The sequence below is a fragment of the Dipodomys merriami genome, unplaced genomic scaffold (assembly GCF_024711535.1).
Source record: "Dipodomys merriami isolate MVZ:Mamm:240054 unplaced genomic scaffold, mDipMer1.0.p SCAF_94, whole genome shotgun sequence".
NCBI lineage: Eukaryota > Metazoa > Chordata > Mammalia > Rodentia > Heteromyidae > Dipodomys > Dipodomys merriami.
Genome location: NW_027206557.1, coordinates 982,211 through 1,005,751, shown reverse-complemented (window position 1 = coordinate 1,005,751; position 23,541 = coordinate 982,211). Strand labels below are relative to the sequence as shown.

The following is a 23,541-nucleotide window of genomic DNA, read 5'->3' as shown; positions in this document are numbered from 1 at the left end:
AAGTATCCCAGATTAAACAATGTGACTGGCCTACCTTTTCTGTGATATAGAAGTTTGAACTGTCAGCATGTTGCAGTGCAAAGTATTCATGGTTGGCAAGAGACCACCTACAAAACATAGCATAAGTGATCAGAGAAACAAAAGTGCTCATCTTTATTTTTATTCGTTCTACAGGGGTGAGGTGAATTACATTCACTATGATTAGAATGGAGTCAGTTTCAAATAGGCATAATGGGGTCTCTAAAGGAAATGGCTTTAACTCACCTGTTACCCTAAGACCAACAGTCCTTTCCTCTTTGAAGTTCCTAGACCAAGGCTACTGCTCACCTCTAAGCATTTCATCAAGGCTTGGGGGGGGGGGGGGTGGAGGGACTTAAATTGTGAGTGGCAACATTCTTCATTTTGAACAATTGAGGCAAAGAAATGATGGCAAGGTAAATGGCAGCAATTTAAACATGTGATAATTAGCACATTGCCAATTGTCACTGAATTCTCTAACTCACAATCAGTTCACCCCACACAGATTGGGACACACCAATTACAGTAAGTCTTCTCTAACTTCCCCCTAATATTCTATTCAAAGTTCTGCTTTACAAGTCAAGAAATACCATGTGACTTTCCAATGTGCCCTTCCCCAGGATTGTTTGAACAGCCCAGAGGAAGAGGGAAAGCCATGTCAGTCAGTGAGAAAAGTCCACAAAGCACACAATTACCCATGGACTTGTCTATTAATTCTGCCATCTTCCACAGGGGCCTGTGGGATGCTTTCAGTGTATGTCAGATGGAGTGTGTATTTAACTCTCAGGAACCTTTAGTCTAAAGGTTCCCTGCTTGGAAGGACAAAAAGAATACAACTGTTCAAAAGAAATAATACCAACCCACTGTACACATGGACCCAGCCAGTCCATGCTTTCTATTCTTCGAGGAATAGGGGAAAGATTTTGGTGGAGAAAGAAGGGTAACTCTCACAAGGTAATTCTTTGTGACTAGGTAGGTCACATGAAGAGTTATGAATAAGATTTATGGTTATCATTTATTTACAGGATTATAGATAATATTTTATCCCTCCAGTGGAAATACTCTATGGTCCTGCCAATGTATGGACTGAATGCTTCAGAAGAATCTTTGCAACACTTACCCATCACACACTTCCTTGATTATTGCAGACAGTGGTTTTTTCTGAAAATAACAAAAAAAGGAAATAATGTGAAGTTTCATTTCATCATTTTAAATTAAAAAAAAAAAAACACCTAAAGTTAAAAAAAAACTCTTAGCAAGGAAAATTTACATGAACTATTCTTAGTTGTGAGTGAACTCTTACATTCTCAGGGTTCACAACCTGCTAGCAAGTCACTACCTAATCTATTAATGATTTATTCCCTTGTGGCCCTTTTTTTCCCTTATACTTAGCATTAATTGTACTAAGTATGTAACATATTTAATTTTGCCTTGTTAAAGTTGAAACAACAAATGCACGTTATTCAAAGATCTCCCAGGCAAGCAGAAATCTGCAAGTTCAAGGAATAACCAGAATAAAGCAAGCAGCCAATTGGCTTTATGAAGACAAGTTTGGATTCATGAGATTTTTATGAAGAGTGTGGCACATGGGACATGAGATGTTGCAAAATTGTTCCTGCAGAGTGCACAGGATTCTTCCCCCAAGTGTGGCCCCATTAAACGTCAATCGCACAGCATGTTTGGGCTAACACATGCGAGTAATGTGAGCAGGACTCCATGTGCCACCGTGTCAACTGGCGCTGACCACAGCTGTGCTCCGGTCCTCACAGCCACACTTGTGCTCAGCCTGTCCCCCCAAGTGAAGGAATGCAGTGAGGAAACATTCACTTGCCTAGAGATGTTGAAATTCTTTTTGTTTGGGACGTGAACAGACACTGTCTCCAAGCTCAGGGAGGACTGTGTCCACCAAGAAAAAAAAATCACAGATGAGAAATGGATGGTGAAGGCAAGAAGAGAAAACCAAGAAACATAATGCATAGGGTCCTGGATTTTCAGATATAGCCATCGAGAAAATCATATACATATATATATAATATATAATATATATGCATGTTCCTACATTTACATTTATATGTATGTGTATGTATGTGTGTGTGTGTGTGTGTGTGTGTGTGTGTGTGTGTGTGTGTGTATCAATGTAGAAGCAGGGTCTATGCCTGCCTCTCTGACAGTAGGGTGAGTTCGCTTCCTAGATATGTCAACTCATCTGCATTGTCATCCAGCACTTCCTTACTCTGCCCCACTAGCAGTATCTGTCATGCAGACTAAACTTCCATATCACTCAAGGCTGTTAGGAACTTAAATGGCTGAAATTAAATAGGAATTAATTTTTAAAAGTGAAAGACCCCAGAAAGGGAGAGGACTCCTTTTTCCTCTCCTGTTACTCAAAGAGATTTTTATCCCCAGAATATACTTGTGTTGGACACAATGTCACTCCATCTACTCTACTGGGGAATTCTGAGCACTGTCCATGGAGTCCTCCCCCAGGGCCCCTGTAGCTCCTGTGCAATTCCTCACCTCATTGTGCAGCAGGTGACCTATACTTCGCTACCTCAACATGATCAAGACAGTGTCTGCCTCTGCCCAGAACTCTGTTAAACACAGTTCCTGAGAGAAGAGAAAACAAGAATATCTGTGTTTTCACATTTTTAATTTATTTAAATATTTTTGTCTGTGTTTATTTTTAATTGTTGCCTAGGCCTTGTTCCTATTCATGGAATGAAATACAGACCTGATACAGACCAGACTCACATGAGCATCTAAGGTTTAATTATCCACTCACAGAACTGGCCTGTTCACTGGTACATTAATGCTAGCTATTTTCCAACATTTAATTCATCATTTTGCTACTTTTTATTAGCATACATTTATATAATACAGGTGGATTTCATTGCTGTATTCCATAGATTGACACAGTGTTCTTTGAAGAAGTTCACCCTTTGTTTTATTATCACATTCCCTTAACCTCCTGTTCACAGTGTTGAGTGGTTTTCATTATGCTATCTTCATATACAGAATACATACATGTGTCTATATACATATATATACTGAATGCATATATACGTAAATGTGTGTATACATGTTTGTCTCTATCTATCTGTCTGTCTTTTCTTCATCTTATACATCACCCCGTAGTCCTCATTTGCATCCCTGCCCCAAAACCAATCACCTTTGACTATAATGGGTTAACTTTTATAGTTATTCCTTCTAAACTGGGGGTCTTGCTCAGTGGTACAATATACATTTGTATGTATGAGGTCCTGTGTCCAAACCCAGCACCAAAAAGAGTTACTTCTTCTATCCAACTTCATTCTTGCACCCATTAACCATCCTCTCTTCACTTTCCCCACCCCTCACTCACTTCATGTTCTGGTAATCATCATTCTATTTCCTAGTACTTCAAGACTAACCTTTTAGCTTTTACAGGTAAGTGAAAACATGTATTATTTCCTTTTCTTTTAAGGAGGATGATTTCTTTCATTTAACATAACGTCCTCCAGAACTAATCATTGTAAGTGGTACAATTCAGGACCGGGGTTGGGGGAGCGGGGTATTCTTGACATCCTGAGTTGGTTTCCTCTAGAACAAGATTGGCAGTGGTGACAGAGGCTACAGTGGTACATACATTTCTCCATGCACAAGCCCTTGGTCTTAGCAAAGGCTGGTCAGCCAGTTGGTTATAGCACTCACTGTGAGCAAAGTGGCAGACAATTAAATGGCAGAGGAGCTTTAGGAAGAAAGCCTTTCCCAGGAGACAACAATTTTCCAAAAACAACAATTTTGTGCTTCTAGCTACCACAGACTTCTCCAGAACGTCAGTATGTGGTAAGATCCATCAGCAACTCTCCCATTTCCAAATCTAACTTCTTGCACCCTCAAAAGTAAAGCATAAATAACCAGACTGGAGTTTGATCTTAAATTACATGGAAGCCACAGATCAGAAGAGAAGGAGACTGTTGCTGAGGTAGGACAAGACTTTGAACACAACTGTTCCCCCAATTCAGCTTTTTAGGTGAGGCTTCCCAGAGCATACTGTGAGTTTTAATTAAAGTCTGATTCATAGATACAGAATCAAGTTTAAAAAGACAGATGTCTCTGGGGTTCTATTGTATCTAGAATATTCTGAACTTAGATATATGACATGAATAAAAACCACCGAAGTACAAAGCTTAGAGACTCAATACAGAAAGATTAAAGAAAAAACTAAAGGCCACAAGGAATGGCAGCTACCTGATTACCCACCATGCAGCTTAGCCAATTAAAATGACTGTTATGTAAGGACCATGCAGCCTAGCCAATTAAAATGAGCATTACATAAGGACCATGGAAGCTAGCCAATTAAAATGATGGTAGGGACTGGGCTTGGCCTTAGGGTCCATTTTCTGGTACTTCTATCTGCTCCAATCAAATGTGAGCCCCTCAACCACCCTAATTCCAGCAACATTTTCAGATCTGATCTTAGATTTCCATTCTTGTCTTCCATCATTCATTAATTTGTGGCTCTCATTGACTTAACTATTATTCTAAGTCTGTGGTTCTGGTTCCAAACCGTCTTAAACATCTCACTGTTGGAGCATTTGAACTCTCCTCCATTAACTGATGAAATGTACAAGCATAAGTCATCACTCCCAGTTCCCTGGGCCTCCACATGCCTCAGCAGTACACAGGGTTCTCCCACCTCCCCACCCTACCCCAACACCTTCGCTGGCTCTCTGTGTCTACACTGTAGCCCAGGAGAAACATTGACTTCTACTTCCATCTTCAATCTCCCCACCCCTTATCATCTGATCTCTTGCCTCTCTCATCTCAACATGGGATGATGGATATAGTACACACGTGTGTGCTGCACACGCACGCGCGCGCACACACACACACACACACACACACACACACATCCTAGAGCTTTTATTCTGGTTTTCTAACCCCAGAGCCTTCCTGAGCATCAGCCCATCTCCAATAATGGCTTCCATAAGTTGCTGATGACATACTCTGTTGTTCAATCAACACAAACTTAACTTCCATGGGTTTCTCAACTCACCTAAGAATGATGGTTCTTTCAGACACATTTCCAGAAAACATCATCAAATCTTATTTTTCCTTTTCTGTTTGTTTTTTTTTTTAACTTTTTTTTTGTCTTTTCTTTTTTGGTACTGGGGATCAAACTCAGGACGTTGCACTTGCTTTGCAAGTGCTTTCCCACTGAGCTACATCCCAGCCCACAAAAGCTGTCACTCCACTCTGCACAGAATCAGTCTCCTGGGAATCACAGGAGGCTCAACTTGGAAGAACATTGTGTAGCCAGCAGATGGTAAACCAGACACCAGTACCACAGCTATCTCTATGGCTGTTGTACCAAATAGGTGAGCAATCTTGCCCTCTCTCCAAGAGCCAACCCTGAGCAAAGCTTCTGCAAGACCACACTCATCTAGTCCCACTGCTTTATCTCTGCCTGCATAAACCCCTCAGGATGACATAAGTAAATTCAGTCAGAAGTCTTTCCCAGTGGTCGTATTTGTGAACATTTGCCTAGCTTACACAAAAATATTCCTGCCTACTTTGCCAGCTCTTCAAGGCCTGGGACATCCTGCATAATACGTGGCTACTTTTCTGATGACTGACTGAGAAATTTGCCTCAAAGAAAAGGCCTGAAAGAAATTTTGGTCTATGAGGAACAAACTGGTTCTATTCCCTGTATTCCACAAATCTAAAAAGTGAATTCCTACACTCAATTGGAAAATATTTGGATTTAGAATATTGGATCAAAATTACTTAACTGCTTCAGTAAGTTTTCATAACTTACACACACACCATAGCTAATCCTTAAACCTTCTGTTTCCAAAGCCACATTTTCAGTCTGAAAAGAGCTTGTTTTGCAGGGCTAGCACTTTAATGGCCAGATTTCTATCTAAGCAATAGATCCCAAGTCACACTTGTCCTTCCTATTATCCACGAGAAGATCACCTTACAGCAGACAAGGCTTTGTTCTTCATTTTAGATTATCCTGGGGAAGAGAGAGTGTACGGGGGGCTTAAAATCACAAACTTGTAAATTCACTTAGCTTTTTCACTCAAGCCTGACACTCTACCTCTTGAATTGTACCTCCACTTCTAGCTTTTGCTGATTAATTGGAGATAAAGAGTTTCATGGACTTTCTTGCCCAGGCTGGCTTCCAACTTCAGTCTTCAGATCTCAATAGGCACAAGATATCAGTTCATGGCTGGAAATATTTATTCGTTACAGGATGCATTTTTATATGAATCTATCAGCAGTATACCATGTATGAATCATCATTTTCAAGGATTTAGCTTTCTTTTAAAGAACTTTCTTTCTTAGCTCGATTCCCCAAGAGTTCTTGATTTAACTCACAGAAAACAGTAAGTCCAGACACCAAAATTCCTAAACAAAAGGATTTTTGCTTACTTTTCATAAAATAAAGAGATTTCTGAAAATGGCCACATTTGGGGTTTACTTCTTTTTGCCAGTTTGTTTCTAAACTATATGTTTAGTTTATAAGCCATTTGCTGGCATGACTCCCTCTTCCTTATAAGTGAATGTTAGTCTTCTCCTCTACCTCTTCCTCCTTCTCTTTCTCTTCTTCTTCCTCCTTCTGCTTCTCTCTCCCTCTCTCTCTCACCTTAATAAAATACTGTCATAAATTCTAGAATTGACATCAAACATTCTGATCCTATACACATCCAGTTGCTTTCTTTTTATTTATTTATTTATTTATTGTCAGTTATGGGGCTTGAACTCAGCACCTGGGAGCTGTCTCTGATATATTTCTGGCTCAAGGCTAGCACTCTACACTTTGAGCCACAGCTCCACTTCCCATTTTCTGGGGGCTAATTAAAGACAAGAGTCTCACAGACTTTCCTAACCAAGTTGGCTTTGAATTCACCATCCTCAGATCTCAGCATCCTGAGTAGCTAGGATTACAGTGTGAGCCACCAGCACTCAGCTAAGCCCCTTCCAGACTCTGTGTTTCTTCCTTGCTATATAATCCATGTTCTCTTTTTGTTTCCCTTCTGTCTCTTCAACATCATGACCACTCCTCTCTCAGGCACACAGAGACCCCTGGAGATCGCCTGGCTGTTGTTAATGGAGGAGTTGGCCAGGCCAGCCTGGCAGGAGGCTCCTTCCCAGGAGATTTGCCCAGCTGCTGTCCTTCATCAGAACCCCTCCCCCCCTCCACAACACACACACACACACACACACACACACACACACACACACACACACACACACACACACACACACACACACACACACACACACACACACACACACACACACACACACACACACACACACACACACACACACACCCTCATCTCACCATGACAGGCCTGGCTGCTCCTGGCAGCTGAGCCACCTGGTCCTGCCTGTTGGCCTTGACACTGCCTCCAGGACTTCACCCACCCCCCAGATGCACCTCAGGGCTCTCAAGTCTGATGCTGCTCAAGTCTGATACCTGTGTGCTGAAGCTGTCAGTGCCTCGCTGGTAGACCACACACCTGTTAGGGACTGCACATTGCAGGCTCAATTCTCTGCAGTGACAACCACCCATGGATCTCACCACTGCCCAGTGTGCCAGACCCAGGAAGAAAGCCTGGGGTAGGCCTTGCCAGTGTGTCTAACCACACAGATGGAATGTTCTAGGGATGCTAGGAAGCAAACAGATACCACAAAGCCATTTGAGGTGACATGACACTTTTCTTTTGACTGACTTTAGAAAAATAGCCTTTGCTCCCATCTACCTAAGCATGAAGGGCACTGGTGGTTCATACCTATAATCCAAGTTACTCAGGAGGCTGAGCTCTAAAGGCTCATGGCTCAGAGCTGGCCCAGGCAGACAAATCTGAAATACTTGCAGCTCCAATTAACTGGCAAAAAGCCAGAAGTGGAGCTGTGGCTCAAACGGTAATGCACTAACTTTGAGTGAAAAGTCAAACAAAAGTTCTAGGCTCTGAGTTTTTAAGACCCAGTATTTTATTACTGTATTATATAATTTATAACATTTATAAATGTGTAATAAATTATAAATAATATAATATTGTGTTACAGTATTATAACAATAATAAATAAATAATAACAACAAACCAAAAACAGCTCAAGATGTAGCTTGGTGGGAAAGCACCTGACTAGCAAGCATCAAGTCCTAGGCTCAAACCCCAAACTGCCAAAATAAAAATTTGTAAAAAGTCTCTTGAGATTGAACCCCAGCTTTTAAGTCCCTGACTTTGTAACATTAGACCTATTACTTCCCTTCTCAACACTCCTGTTTTCTCTTCTTCTAAAGGTAAACACAATGCCACAAACAAATGAGGGTCACAAATGAGGTAAGCGTCTTAGAATAGACCTGATATGTGGTAAGTTATTATATAATGGAACCTCCAAGGAGATCCACTACTTTTTACATTCTCTATCTAGACCCTTCACTAGTCCCTTAAAAAAAAATGTCTGGGTAAAGAAATGAATGGCCAAGGAAGGTGGCTCATGCCTATAATCCTAACTACTTGGGAGGCTGACATTAGGCAGATAACTACTCAGGACCAGTCTAGGCAGGAAAGTTTTCCAGGTACCTTCACCACTGAGAGTTGGGTAAAGTGGTACTCATGTGTTATCAACAAGTGAAAATTTAAAGAAAAGAGGCAGATGACAGTCCAGGCACATGACTGGGCATGAAGTGAGACCCTAGCTCAGAAATAACCAGCACACACAAATTCACTCTCATACTTGGTTGCTAGACCTAGAGGATAAACATATAAGTAAACACATACCAAATCCTGTACCTAAATATGTGATCAATCTGATTAAAGTACCATAGATGCATGCGTGAAAGGCCATAATAAAGTTCCTGAGAACAAGTACCATGAACTTTAACAAAAACATTAGGAAGGTGGAACATGTCCTGTCTGTGGTGTAGGAACCAGTGCAAAGGGGTGGGAGAATGGAGAGGGTGAAGGGTAGCCAAGGGGTTCACCATGTTTTATGTCGATGTGTATGAAAATAAGCAATAAAGCATGATGAGACTGATTTAGGAAGGAGGAGAGAGGATGAAGGGGAGTGACAGAAGGGATGAGTCTGACCCAGGAGCACAGTGTGCATTAAGGACATGTCAAAATGAAACGTCAAACAAACAGCCAATGAAATGGTTGGGGGCAGGACTTAGCAATGCAGCACCTGCCTAGCAAGCAGGAGGCCCTGAGTTCAAACCTCAACACTGCCAAAGGAAAACAAAAACAAAAAAAGGAGGGAATATCTATTTCCTTCTTCTTCCTTAAAGTGACTAGCCTTTAAATGCTACCTTTTGTCTTTCACTCATAATGCTTTTATTCCTAAAGTCATTTTTGTGCGTTTTGATAACTAGATTCTACCTACTTGAAAGGCAGAGCAGCCTCTAAAATACTCTGTCATTTCTCAGGCATGTAGCTAATAAACATAGATGAAGAACACATCTGTTCTCAGATTTTTAGCTTCTCTCCCTTTTTTCCTAGTTTCTTTCTGATTGTTCCTGAGGCTCAGGCAGGCAGCTGGAGGTGGAATGGGGACAGACCAGGACAATCTCACCCCCATTCTCTCATCTGTCCTTTCTCGATCCATATCCTCTTGCACCATTTTAATTGTAAAACTCTTTTCCACACAGGAATGGTTTAGGTCCTAGACTATGAACAAAAAGCTTTTCTCTCATGTTTAAAAGACTCTGGCAGATGCTTTATTCTGTCACATTGAGGCAGTAGGGCACAACAAAGCACTTGGGTTTTCCTTTACTTTTATAGATGGAAATCCATTAAACATATTCTGCACGGCAGTTATGAGTAATGTTGGACCCAGAAGAAAAGAAACAGCTTCCAAAACACTGAGACGGGATGCTCAGATGGACCACAGCTTGGAGAAACTTGGAGGTACAGTAATCCCTCCACTTCTTAGACAGTCCTCAGGGCAGCGCAGGAATGACACCATTTTATTATAGTTTTATTCTCCTTAGATGAGCCAGTGTCACTCTCTGAGACACAATGAGCTGGTCCAAAAGGATCTGCTCTGTTGGGAGAGGGGTTTTCTTAATAGTAGTTTCACTAGTCTGAAAGATGATGGCAAAACCATGCTTTCCTGAGGCTAAGTTAGCTGGCTGTTTGGAAAGCATGTGTTTTGACACCAGCTGGGAGGTGAATCACGAACTGAAGACTCCAGTAATCATCAGAAATTACAGGAGGGGCTCACAACCACCTCCCAAGGCAGGAAAACCTGGTTATCAAATTAATTTTGAAAAATGAAAGATGACAGGATGGGCCACTTTTTTTAACCCCCTGGAAGAATGCTGATTTGGTTCAAAAAATGATTTACAAAAAAAGACTTGTTTCAAGCTTCATGAAGCTAATTAAATAAGAGATCTGCACCAAGATAAATTCAATCTTTGTGTCACAAAACCACTGGGCTATGAAGAGGGACAGAGGCATAAGTGATTATGAGTTATGAGACATAGCTAAATTAGTAGGCTAAAGAAGCAAATAAACCATCTAATTGCTGTTTTCTTTTGGCAGTACTGGAGTCTGAACTCAAGGCCTTGTACTTGCTCAGCTTGCATGCTCAGCTGGCATTCCATCTACCCATTGACCCATGCCTCCAGCCCAACTTTTTGCTGGGTATTTTGGAGAAAAAAAGTCTTATGGACTTTTCTGCCCAGGCTGGCTTTGAACGATGATCCTCCAAATTTCAACCTCCTGAGTAGCTAGGATTAAAAGCATAAACCACACAGACTCTTTTAGACATTCTAACATACTACTAGTCTATAGAGAGTGTATTTCTCTTCATTTGGAAGAGAAACTGCAATTGTAGAAGACATACATACAAAGATGAACAATACAAAATTTGCTTTAATTGTGCTTTCAATTTGTATCAACGATGATGTTTAGTTAGCTCCATCGTCATCCCTATTTTATTTATCCCACCTCAATATTGCTATGGTGACAAGGAATCATGTTTCTTAAAATTGCACTTTCTCTGATAGTAGCACCAATCTGTTTCCTAATTTCTTTTCCCCCCTTTCTTTATCTTCCTTAATCTCAGTCTTTTCTACAGAGTACTTGCAAATAACTCTGGACTGTCTCACTCCAAGACCTTGTAATCCAGGGTTCACACAGAATCAGTCTTGGTCTTAAGTCTGTTTGCCTTCATCCAGGCCAAGCAATGTATTTCTCTTCATCAAATTCCTACATGGAAGGCTCACTATGTTTACAGACATGGTATGAAACTAAGAAGACAGCTAAAACAGGGTTCACAGAAATGGCTGTCCACTCTGACAGGCCATCCACCCTCTGTTCACATAAGAGGTAAATAGATATGAGGAATTCAGACAGTGGGATCCAAGGTCAACTTCCACACAGTGCTAAGAAGGCTTGTCAACTACTAAGAAGCTGACACTGGATGTAAGACATCAGTGAAAAGAATACTGAGATGAACTGGTGAAGAGGGCATAATAAAAAGTGAGTTCAAGCCGGGAACAGATGTACACCTGTAATCCTTGATACTGGGAGGACTGGATTTCCAGAGTGGCCTTTGTAAAAAGCCCCAAAGACTCCATCTCCACAGAAAACAAAAAGCTGGGTACAGTGATGCACACTTGTCATTTCAGCTAGGGAAGAAAATATGAATATAGGAGGATCACAGATCAGAGACCAGCTCAGGAAGAAATAAAATCTTATCTCAAAACTAACCAGAGTAAAAGGCTAGAGGCATGACTCCTGTGGTAGAGAGCCTGCTTAGCAAGTATGAAGCCTTGGTTTCAAACTCCAGTACAACAACAAACAATAATTATCATAATAATATTTTTTAAAATAAGTGCTTGGGACTGGGGACGTGGCTCTGTAGTAGAGCGGACACTTAGCATATGTGAGGCCCTGGGTTCAATTCCCAGCATCCCAACACCACCTCCTCCCGCTCCCCTAAGAAGAAAAATCATGCTTTTCATTTTAAGCATCTGCCTCCTTAGCTCAGTAGGCAGTGCGTCAGTCTCATAAAATAAGTGCTTTCTCATTTATCATTCATCGTTTCTCTTTCCTCATCTCTTTTCACTATCTAGTGGGTCTAGGTTTGTAAGTGGAGGCACTAAATTCAGCTCCTTGATGCCTAACAGCCACCTGCAGGTATGAAGGGACAAAGGCTTCAAACAAATGTCCCTAAAAGGAGACAGTGGCAAGGCAAGCAGAGCCAGAGCCCCAGCCCTGAAGAATAACCAGGCATGCTTTGTAGGAAAGGACCTATTCTAACAATGGCACAACCTCACCCTTCCCCAAACTCTCCCAAGCTTCAATCATACTCGTGTGTGTGTGTGTGTGTGTGTGTGTGTGTGTGTGTGTGTGTGTGTGTGTGTGTGTGTGTGTGTGTGTGTGTGTGTGTGTGTGTGTGTGTGTGTGTGTGTGTGTGTGTGTGTGTGTGTGTGTGTGCCAGCTCAATCATATTTGGCATTACCTATCACCACTCAACCGACCCTTCCGAAAAAAAAAATACCAATGCTGGTAGCTACAGGTTTTGAATAAACTATACCTTGAACATTCTCAGTGCTGTGTGTGCTGTATTACTGAGAAGACTGTAGGAAGCTCCTGAGGTGTTTCTTGATGTGCTCCATGACTCATTGCATAGGTGACAAAGAATCTGAACCAAGATTCATGTAATTCTACAATTCTGGCTCTTGAACTCCAACCAAATTTAGAGTAGTTGCAGCAGGAGCAAAAAGCCCAGATGCCCAGAGGTCGCACCTGAGAGGAAGGACGCTGCTACTCCAGACTCCAGCACAAAGGTAAGTACAGAGGTTTGTTTTTACAGTACTCCAGTTTGAACTCACACCTTTGTACTTGCTAGGCAGGTACTTTACCACTTAAACCACAGTCCAATACCAATCGTCTATTTTTCATTTTAATTATTTTTCAGATCTCACATTGTTGTATGGGGATGGCCTCAGATCACAATCCTAATATGTATGGTTCCCCAAGTTGCTAAGATCACAAGTGTACAACAACAAGCCTGGACTTATTTGTTGAGATGAGGGTCTTATTAACTAGATGCCCAAACTGTAACTGTAATACTCCTATATCTGTATCAGGGTAGCTGAGATTCCAGCAGTAGCCACTGATCCAGGCTTGCTAAGCTCCTCACAAACAATATCTAAAGTTCAATGTGCATGACTATGGTAATCGTAGATGACCTTTTCTCACCCATGATTTGTATAAATCATGATGAACTCCTAAGTGAACACTAAACTTCTCACACCACCTACTCTGGAAGTCAAAGGTCTTCCCTCCTCTCCTGCTTGTTTTACTTCAAATACCAAAATCCCCCCAATGCCACTCTTCTGTGGTCCTTTGGGGCCTGGGCCACTTCAAGGTGAATGCGTATCCACTTGTAAACTCCATCTCAAATCACGCTGACTTCTCACCTTGTCTTCTTCATCTTCTTCTTTGCCAGAACTTCAACCTGGAATGAACGCTATGTCTTCCTCATCCTCCCTGTTCTGTTCGTTTCCAGTTTTGCTGCTTAAATCTGAGGCCATGCTCTAAACTTTCTTCCTTATTCTCCCTGTGGCTAGTGAGGAAAGCAGATGGTAATTGGATTGTGTGAAGTATTTAAGAGCAGCAAACACAAAGACTTAACTGAATGGAAGGTCACATGGGATACAGAGGAGCTAACAATGTCATAGAAATGAGTGGCTGTAAAAGCAAACTAGAAGCAACACATAGGCAAAGTGCCTCATTCATTCATTCATTCATTTATTGGTACTGAGATTGGAACTTGCAGTGCTGAGTTCTGAACTTAGCAAAGTGTGAAGCCTGCTGAGCCATGCATCCAGCTTATCACAGGCTTTTGGATGGTAAATAACACAGTTGGATATGTTTTCAACACGGCTAACCATAAGAAAATCTTCTCCTCAGCACCCCATTCTATATAAACATTTAAATATCGCCTATTTAAATACTGCCTTGCTTTCACGGATTCACTTCTTAATTAACGGAGCTGCAATGAAAAGCAGGTTGAGTCTTCTCAACTTTTCCTCTTCAGCCCAGTTTGGCTTTCACAGTTTTCATTCCTTTATCTCTCAGTGATGTTCTGGGTCAATTTCTTACTCACAGTCTCCAAAATTCCAATTCTCTCCTTGGCTAAATCCACTTCATGATGAAGTGCCTTATTGATTTTTAATAATTGTTATTATGTTAAATTGTTACATATTTTTAAATGGTTAGGTATTGTTAAATAATTATTTTTCTGCAGAGTTTTCACTTTTGAGATTTCTAATTAGTTCTTTCCAGGTGCACATATTCTCCATTTACACTGGAATGCTTTGTGTTCATCATTTCCCGCTTATATGGGTATCGTTCCCTGTCTTTCAAAGTTCTCTCCTTGAGGAAACTTAGCACTTGATTTTGTAAGTTCTTTCTGTGTCCCTCCACCCTGATCAATTAGAGCATCAGCAGATATAATAAAGGAAGACCTCAGTGGTGGAATCACATTACACCTGACTGCATAGAGAAGCAGAGGGGCAGAGAAAATCTAGGAAGATGTCACCCAAGGTCACGTGGAGGTAGAAACTAACCTCCATAGCTGTGGGATGGACCTCTGGGCTCCTAAATTTAGAAGGTGAGTAGGCACAGAGTAGAGTCTTCCTGAAGAGGCACGGGGAAGCCTGGATGTCTGCTGCTTTCAAATATGCAACCTCAAGTACCTGATTATAATGACTAGAAGAACAAACATGAAGATTCATCATCATCGCTATAGCCCATACTATGCTGTTGAGTCCCAAGCGCCTTTTAATGTGGTTCACCTCCCTGCACAGAGTTCTGGGCCCTGGACTGAGAAATGCAAGGGTACATGAGGCTTATACCTTCTGTGTATCCAGAGAAGCACCCATCTTATTAGCCTCACGTGGCCTCTTGAGGTGGAAAGCCAACATCAGCCAGAGCAGAGGCCACGAAGAAGCTAGCTAATATGGCTGACACAGCTCCTTGCACAGACTTTGACAGTGTACCGCAAAGTCTATTGGTTAAAAACTCCAAGGGACTTTTCCTCCTGACAGCAAACACACAACTGTCATCTTCAAACTTACAAAGATGGGAAGTTACATGTGAGTCCACTGTGGGCTGATCAGAAGTCTCCTTGGAACACAACAGGTTGAGGGAGCTGATAATCATCAAGGAAGAAACTTCTCCCACTAACTCATTAACACCAAGGGAGACCCTCCGTGTTCTGTAAACAATTAAATGTCTACAACCATTTCTCAAGCTATCAGAACCCCTGCATCACATCCTTCTGGTGCTTATCACAAATGGCATTAAGCCATCCCCCACTACCCAACCCCACGCTGCCAGAGGGAAGACCCCTGCAGAAGGAAGACCAGACACTCGATGTAGACCCCGAGTGATTCTTGTACACACTCAACATGTAATCTGGAATCAATGGAGGGACATAGATGATCCCACAGAACACAGCACAGCAGTGTCGAATTCACCCTCTAAAAATGGCTCTTCGTGAAACAGCATCTACCTACCCAGGTTAAAAAGAAGCAAAACGATGGGAGGGAGAGAGATAAATTTCCTGCTCCTGACCAAACAGTAGCAGACTACCCGAGGAACAACCATTGGTTCAACACTTGGGTGCACGTGGAAGACGTGGATTGTTCTTCCAGTTGCTGTGCCCAGGTCTCCCTCCAGTATGAAATAGCACCTGCCACCCACACTGCCATACTTGAGTCATTGCAGGGCACTGGGAGTCTGAGCTCCTCAATCTCAATGAGGGTGCTTCCTATGGCCTGCAATTTAGCTGACTGCTTCTAACTTGAGTCTAAAGACAGTTCCCTGGGGTTATGGCCTAGCCTGTCACTCCAGAACTAATTCTGCCTTTTCTAAAATTCAATATTCTCATTCTGTAAAGCTAGAATAATCACCGAGAAGGAGAGGAGGGAGCATCACAGACCTCCTGATAGGATGCACTGCGAAGGACAAGACATCGATCATCTCTCTGGTATTTCTGCCCAAAATGCAAAGCCCAAAACTAATGGGCGGAATAGGTCAGAAAATCTCAAACTATTTTCCATAATATAGTTGTCATATATTCTACAAAGATGTCACTAACAGTAAAGGAAGACTAAGGGGTTGTTCCCAATGACTGGAGACCAGAGAGTCATGACAATAAGCATAGCCTATAACCCTGGATGGAATGGTAGACTGTAGGAAAATTTAGAAGAAAAAGAAAAAACTCACTTGAGAAAATCAATTAAAGTGATGTTGGCCAGGTAATGGTGGCACCCTGTAATCCTTGCTACTCAATTAACCACCAGAAAACCAGAAGTGGTACTGTGGCTCAAACTGGTACAGTGCTAGCCTTGAGCAAAAGAGCACAGGGAAAGCACCCAGGCCCTGGGTTCAAGCCCCTCAACCAACAAAAAAACCAAAATTTAATAAAAAATTTTTAAAAAATAAAGTGATATTGGTGTGCTGATGACATCTCTTTGCCAACAACACGCCGCCCCCTTCCCTTTGCCCCCCTCCCCAGAGATATACCTTTCCTTACATTCAGGGGTAAGCTCCAGAAATTGCCCTGTATCGTTTAGTGCTTCCTTTGAATTCTCACCCTGCTATATGATTTCTGCATTCAACCAGATAATATACCCAGGAAGAAAATACCATGGAATTTTGAAGCAGCATTGCGACCATAAAGAATAGAGTTACCATGGTATTCAAATTGGGAAAATGAAGAAAACCATCTAGAATCTTACATTAGAGGCTTTTTGAAACCTGTGAGTGGATATTAAATCTCAACCTCTCTTTCTTTCCCTCATTCCCCACAGCATACCCCAGGGAGGGCAAAGCTAAGCTTCTGAGACCATCTGTCACCCACAGTGACTGAGAACCAGATCACATGACCATCTCGCACCACTCAAGCCAAAGGATCTCTCACAGCTCAACCGTCTCTCACAAACCTTTAGGATACTTTTCATTCAGTAAACGTTTCCTGAACGTCCCATGCACACAGAACAACCCGCTAGACAAACACATAGTAAATTTTACACTAGTAATAAAATTACAATTGGCTGGGATCCAAGACTGGAGTCCCTCAATGTTAATCTCATTGTAAAGCTGTTAATATAAACAAGTAGCGATGTGCTCATTTGGCTGCTTCTCCAACAAGTGAAGAATGATTAAATTGGACTAGTGCTTCATGCTTGTAAATTCTAGCTACTCAAGAGGCTGAGATCTGAGGATTATGGTTCAAAGCCAGCCCAGACAGGAAAGTTTGGGAGACTCTTATTTCCAATTAACCTGCAAAAAGCCAGAAGTATGACTTAAGTGGTAGAGTGGCAGCCTTGAGGAAGGCAAAGGGACCAAGTAAAAGTGCAAGGCCCTGATTCAAGCCATACTACTGGCACAAAAAAAATTAGTTTAAAGAGTCAGGCAATGAACATTTATTTGTATATATATATATATATTCCCCAGTCACTGCAAGGCAGGGTCCACATCCACCATTCCGCGTTCCACTGCTCGCGGCTGCAGACACAGCCCTGAGCCACCACCCAGTAGAAGTGGGAAGAATGGACAAACCCATCCACAGCTCTCTGCAAACGCCAGAAAAGGGACTAAACGCTGTAGCTGCTATCTTATAGTGCTGTCAACACAGCCAGAGTCAGAAAGGGGAAACATTCCCACACAGGAAGGAAGCACACGCCCCAACTGTGTCTGGGTCACTAACCTGATCGATTTCCATGAGTTTGGGGTAGGCGCCGGGCCATTCTATGGCCACCTTTACGATGTCTGCCGGTGGCGGCATGGTCAGACCCCAAAATATCCACAGCCCGCGGCACTGGGGATCCGCCGGCCAGGGCCCCACGTGTCCACACCTAATGAGGACGACAAAGAGAAAGAGAAGTTGCTGGGCGTAAAGACAGGGCGGGTTCTGCTTCGTCACTTCCTGTTTTCACCCCTGGTTTAGGCATAAGAAACTGCTGCTCTTATTGCCCACAGGGGCACAACCCATAGCAGCACAGGCTCTCCAAGATGGGACAAGGAAGGGAGTGAGGGGGAATGCCTTGAGTCCAGGTCTCCAGGACATGCTGCCCTGAGAATGGGGATTGTGCATAGAAAGTGACCTCTTAGCAGTGGGGCCCAGACTCTGAGTCCCACAGCCTGCTCTGTCTGTCCAGTCATACATATGAATACCCACCCCACACTTTCCAGAGGGATGGACAGCCCAGGAAATCATGGCCAGGAAGCCATTGTTATTTAAAGCAATTTTCTGTGCATCACAAATAGATCTCTAAACTACAGCAACCAGGATGTCAGGAGGAAGGAAAAATACCCAGGAGTTTACACACACACACAGAGGCTCCAAAGGCCAGTCACACAAATGGCATCTTCCAAGGAGGGGAAAATGCACTCATGTGGCTGGAACAGCATTCCGCAGAGACCTTGGATTTGCACAGGCTAGTGTTGCTTGCACAAAGAAGCTGGCCTCATCCTCCATTGCCTGCCAACTTCTTTAGCTTTAATTGATGAAAGTCATGTGACTGTGTGTATAGATGCACAACACAGTGTCCTTTCCCTCAGTGTGACACTCCTAGCCACCAGCCACTTCATGCCCCTGCCTTCCACTTTCCTGCTAATCAAAGCTGCTCATTCTTTATGCAGCCTTCTAGAAAGGTCTTGGGAGAGACAACAAAACATTATTACATTTCCCCTGCCTTTACTCTCTACTTTGTATTTTCACTACAGATTCTAAATCTTCGTGCACTACTTCAGAAGGAGAATCTTGGCATCCTTGATTGCCATACAGCAACTCTAGCATGGAGACAGCTCACATGAATCTCAGCACTGCTGGGGTGGTTCTGGGGTTCTCTTTTCTTCTCTCCTATCAACATTTTAAACAAGATGGTAGTGCACAAACTCACATATATGTAACTTGGCACATGTAAAAATGTGTCCGTGTAATCTAGTCCCAAAGTAAAACCACTGAGTGGAAAAAATATGTACAGTTTTAACTACTATTATTATTATGTTTTTAAATTGAACTCAGGGATTGCAATCATTAGCAATCCACTCCACCACACTGAGCCATGCCTCCAGTCCTTCCTTACATTTTGTTTCTGCACTTCTTATTTTGAGATTGTGTTTCACCTTTTGCCGGATCCTGTGCCTGGACAGCAATCCTCCTATTTTAGGCTTCCCATTGTAGTTTGGATGAGGAGCGCATACCACCACACCCAACCCTTCTTCCATTGAGATGGGGTCTTGTGAATGTTTTTGTTTTCCTAGGCTGCCCTGGATCTGATTCTCCTAATCACAAACTCCAGCATAGCTAGGATTACAGGCATGAGCTATCACATGTAACCATTTTTAACTTCTGATCATCATTTCCCAATGTCCCTCTAAGGATGTTTCTAGCAATTTATACTCCCTCCAACAATGAATAGAGTAGCTTACATGCATGCATTCAACCTCACCAACAGATGGAGGGAGACCACTGTCAGGCTGAAGATCATGGATCTCTTGTTCTTTCAACTCATGTTTGCCTTATTGTGTGTGAGACTGGACAGATGGAAGAAAAGCCTTAAGTATGCTTCCCTGTGAACTGTCCAAATCTTTGGCCTTTTCTATGGAGGTCTTAAGGCTACTTTTTGGAAATTGATTGCTATATGAAGATTTTAACCAAACCTGTACACAAGGCTCTCTATAAGACCACGGTAAGCCTCAACAGTTTCTGTCCCAGATCTGCAGGGCAGCTGGATATCACTGAGATGACAGCGGGCACAGCAGCTGAGTGACATCTACACAGACATAAATGACCAACCTAAGCTGAGCAGACAAGGAAAGGAAATGAACCAAAACAAAGCTACATTGCCCCAGCCCAGGATGGCCAGCGAAGATTGCTGTGAGCTAATCCATGATCACCAGAAAGGGGAGGTCCATCGAACAGCAGCCATCCCTCATTCCACAAATAATTACTGGGCGCCAGGCCTGTTCTCTGTGCGGACAGCAGAACAGTAGACCACGGCATTTCATGGCAAAAAGGGGCATGGAGAAGAACATAGCATGGAAGGAGGCTGCAGCCCAGCCCTGCTCAGTGGCTGGGATGGCAGAGAAGATGTGGGGAGGCAGTGGACAAGAGGAATGCAGTTGTGAACAGAAAACTCAGGGAGTTTCACAGAGAAGGTAGCATTTGAGTAAAAACCTAGGTGAGGCAAAGAAGTAGGCCCTGTGGAGATCTGGACAAATCATGTTTCTAGACAAGGGAAGAACATGTGCCAAGGCCCTCAGGCAGGAACACATCTGGCACGTCCCTGAAATAGGTGCGTGCAGAGGCCAGGCAAGGCAGGTCAAGAATAATACAATGATACATTAAGAGAGTGGCTGGTTCACCAACTCCTGAACCTCTAGACACTACTATATGCTCCAGTGGCTCTTAGTGACTTCTGCAAAAGGAAGTTCATGTCTGCACACATTTCCAGAGGGCCTTTGGCAAACTGTACCAAAAGCCGTCCAGGTTTGCATTCTGTTTAGTAGCTTTCATTTCCTAGGATGGTATTCTCAAGAAATGATTAGCCCTAGCAACACTAACTGCTGTTTTGTTCATAATCCCCCAAACCTGACTACCCAGCAGTAGGAACTGTTTTGTCTCCCCTGCGGTATACAAGCAAAAGACCCGGCTTCTGCTGCAGAGGCAGCATCCTGCTAAAATACCTGAGCACTTTCAGAAAAAAAAAATAGATTCTAGCCAGACTACTGATTCCAATTCAATAACACCCCTAGACCAAAAACTGGGCTGTAATTGGATGTGAACTGTTTGAAGGCCGTGCAAAGTGATCCTGAGAGTGGTCAAAAGGACCAATAACAGAAATCAAAATGTACTTTGAGCATCTTCCCCCCAAATGGACAGACAACATTAAAATTACACCAAAATAGGTCATCTAACTTTCCTGGAATCAAAGCCCACAATTGTTCATTTACTCTCTTAGCTGGTTTCATTTCACCTAGACAGGTAAGGAAACCCGCTGAACCGGTGTGGTGATGATGACTGGGTGCTTTTCTGGGTCTCCCAAGGAGTGGAAGAGGCCAGGAATGCACAAAGCCACCATTGAGAGAACCAGGAAGTGAAGCTGCCTTCCTTGGGATTTCCTTAGCCACACCTCCTTACAGCAGAACACAGAGCTCTGCCACAAGAACAATCACAGAGGCTGAGCTGGCACTGCCAGGAGTAAGGCATAGGCACAAATAGCACATAGGAAGTTCCAGTCCACTCTTTGTTCAGTCCTTTACCTAAGTCCCTGAAGCTACACATGACTTTTGGCACAATGTAAAGCTGGGGATGTAATTCAGGGTGTGAGTGTGTATGTGTGTGCATGCACATGCACATGCGTGTGCCCTGGGCATTGCACTACGAGTGCTGACAATATCATGACCCATGCATGCCAGGATAAACAGGCATCAGCCACCCATTTTGACTGCTCCTCAACGGCCTCAAAAGACGCCATCTTTCCCGACATAAGGCTGGGGGACAGGAAACCCTCCAACCGGGATGGGTCCTCTATCAAAGGTCTCTGAGAAATCATTTGGTACACAATATACAAATACAAAAATGTCTTCCATGCTGCTCAGGCTGCCCCTGGGCCTTCTGCTTATGGTCAGCATTTTGTGTGTCCCCTGAATCATGTTTTAAATATATAAATGGCCCCTGGCAGCAAAGGTCCCCACATCCCCAGCTAGACAGATCACAAGGGTCAGGGCCATCCTCCTTAGAGTTGCCACCAGGTCAATGGTCTCAACAGGCTCAGGAAGAAATACCAGCATTGGCTTAGTTCTTGGTCAGTGTTGTAAGAGATGGACATGTCCTTTGAAATCTGCAGCCAGAATGCCTGTCTCCAGATGTCCTTGGCTTCCCCCTGCAAGCAATGGCAGGCAGCACTTGACTCTTGTAATTTAATGTTCCTGGATCCCTCTAAAGAAACTTCCACTTTTCACTGTATATCCAGAGCCAGGCAGGCATCTGCTTCATGATTGATATCTCATGAGCATCACCAGCACAGGGCAAACTGAGTCCAATGCAGCATCTCTCAATGAGACACCCTGGATGATGTCAGCTGCCCACTAGACGTAAGCTACAGGAATCCCTGTGGACAACATAGCATCACAGTTCTTATACAGATGGAAGAACAAGCATTACTAAAAACAAGGGGAAAATATTTGCAATAACTACTACATGTGTAGGACAAGCAGAAAAGGCCAAAAGCCATGTACATAGGACCATATAAGATGATGTTAGTGAAATGAACCCCAAATAGGGACACAAATATCTATTTTCTTTCTTGCTATTGCTTCTAATATATTTATAATGTACCATGTGATTTGTTTCCTTGTATGTTCCTCCCCCCTGGTATAACCCCTGTTTTCATTTTATTTGATGTTGGTGCCCTGCATCTTGTATATACACTTCTCTAATTTGGGGAGGGGAAGGGAAAAAAACAAAATGCTTAAATAAGAATACAGCTTGACCCACTGCAACAATGAAATGTACAGGACACTATATTGAAAATGAACTTTACAACTTTGGGGAGGGTAGTTGTAGAGGTGGGAGGGAGGGGATGGTAGGGGGAAAACAAAGGAGGCAACAATGCTCAATAGGAAATGTACTCGATACCTTGCTCATGTAACTGTAACCCCTCTGAACAGCATTTTTCAATAAAATATGTCAAAAAAAAAAAAAGAAAAGAAGGCAAATTTCAGCTGGCAAGACACTGTAATCATGATGCCTTCTAAGGTAAGCTATCAAATTCCTGGGAGCTGAGAGGTTGGGTGAAAAATTCTAAAACAGTCCTGCTCACATTGTTGGATTTCGATATTCCATGTTTAACATTTGGAGTCTATACCCTACTGGGCAGTTTGGCTCATGTCTATAATCCTAGCTGCTCAGGAGGCTGAAATGGTGTTGAACAGGATCATGGTTCAAGGCCAGCCCCAGAAAGCAAAAGTGCACAATACCCATCTCAATTAATAAAGAGTTGGTTATGCTGATGTGTGCCTATTATCCCAGCAATATGGGAAGTATGTTAGGAGGATCATGGTTCCAGGATAACCCAGGCAAAAAGCAAGACCCTATCTCAAAAATAAACAGGGCAAAAAAAGGGCTGGGGATATGCTTCAACTGTTGGAGCACTTGCCTGGGAAGCACAAGATTTTGAGTTCAAACCCCAGTGTCACCAAAAAAAAAAGTATATAACCTTACTATACATATTAAGCCATCTGTTTAGAGTTAATGAAATGAGGTAGAACCTTCTCACAGGACAGTTAGTTTCTAAAGTAACTAAGGTCATTATCAGTTACCATGCTCCCTCTACACTAGACGGTGCTAAGAGATCAACATGGGGCTGAGCCCTGACTCTGTCTCTATCAGGTACAGGGTAGTCATGACAAGAACAGAAGAAGATCCAGGAGGGCACTCTACAGCTTCAGAGATGAAAGACTGTAACGAGACGAAGAAAGAAGAAAGAAG

General features: G+C 42.8%; 1 protein-coding gene across 7 annotated transcripts in view; it reads right to left on the bottom strand.

Moving 5' to 3' along the window:
* Elmo1 (engulfment and cell motility 1) overlaps window positions 1–23,541 on the bottom strand; it is a 444,820-nt gene that overhangs the window by 342,887 nt on the left and 78,392 nt on the right. For all 7 annotated transcript variants that reach the window (XM_070014214.1, XM_070014220.1, XM_070014221.1 and 4 more), the window contains exons 3-5: window positions 17,752–17,899; window positions 1,139–1,179; window positions 35–107 (exon numbers count right to left, since the gene is read on the bottom strand). In XM_070014214.1, the coding sequence (XP_069870315.1) occupies window positions 35–107; window positions 1,139–1,179; window positions 17,752–17,829 (192 nt within the window). In that variant the 5' untranslated portion in view covers window positions 17,830–17,899. The remainder of the gene's footprint in view (window positions 1–34; window positions 108–1,138; window positions 1,180–17,751; window positions 17,900–23,541) is intronic.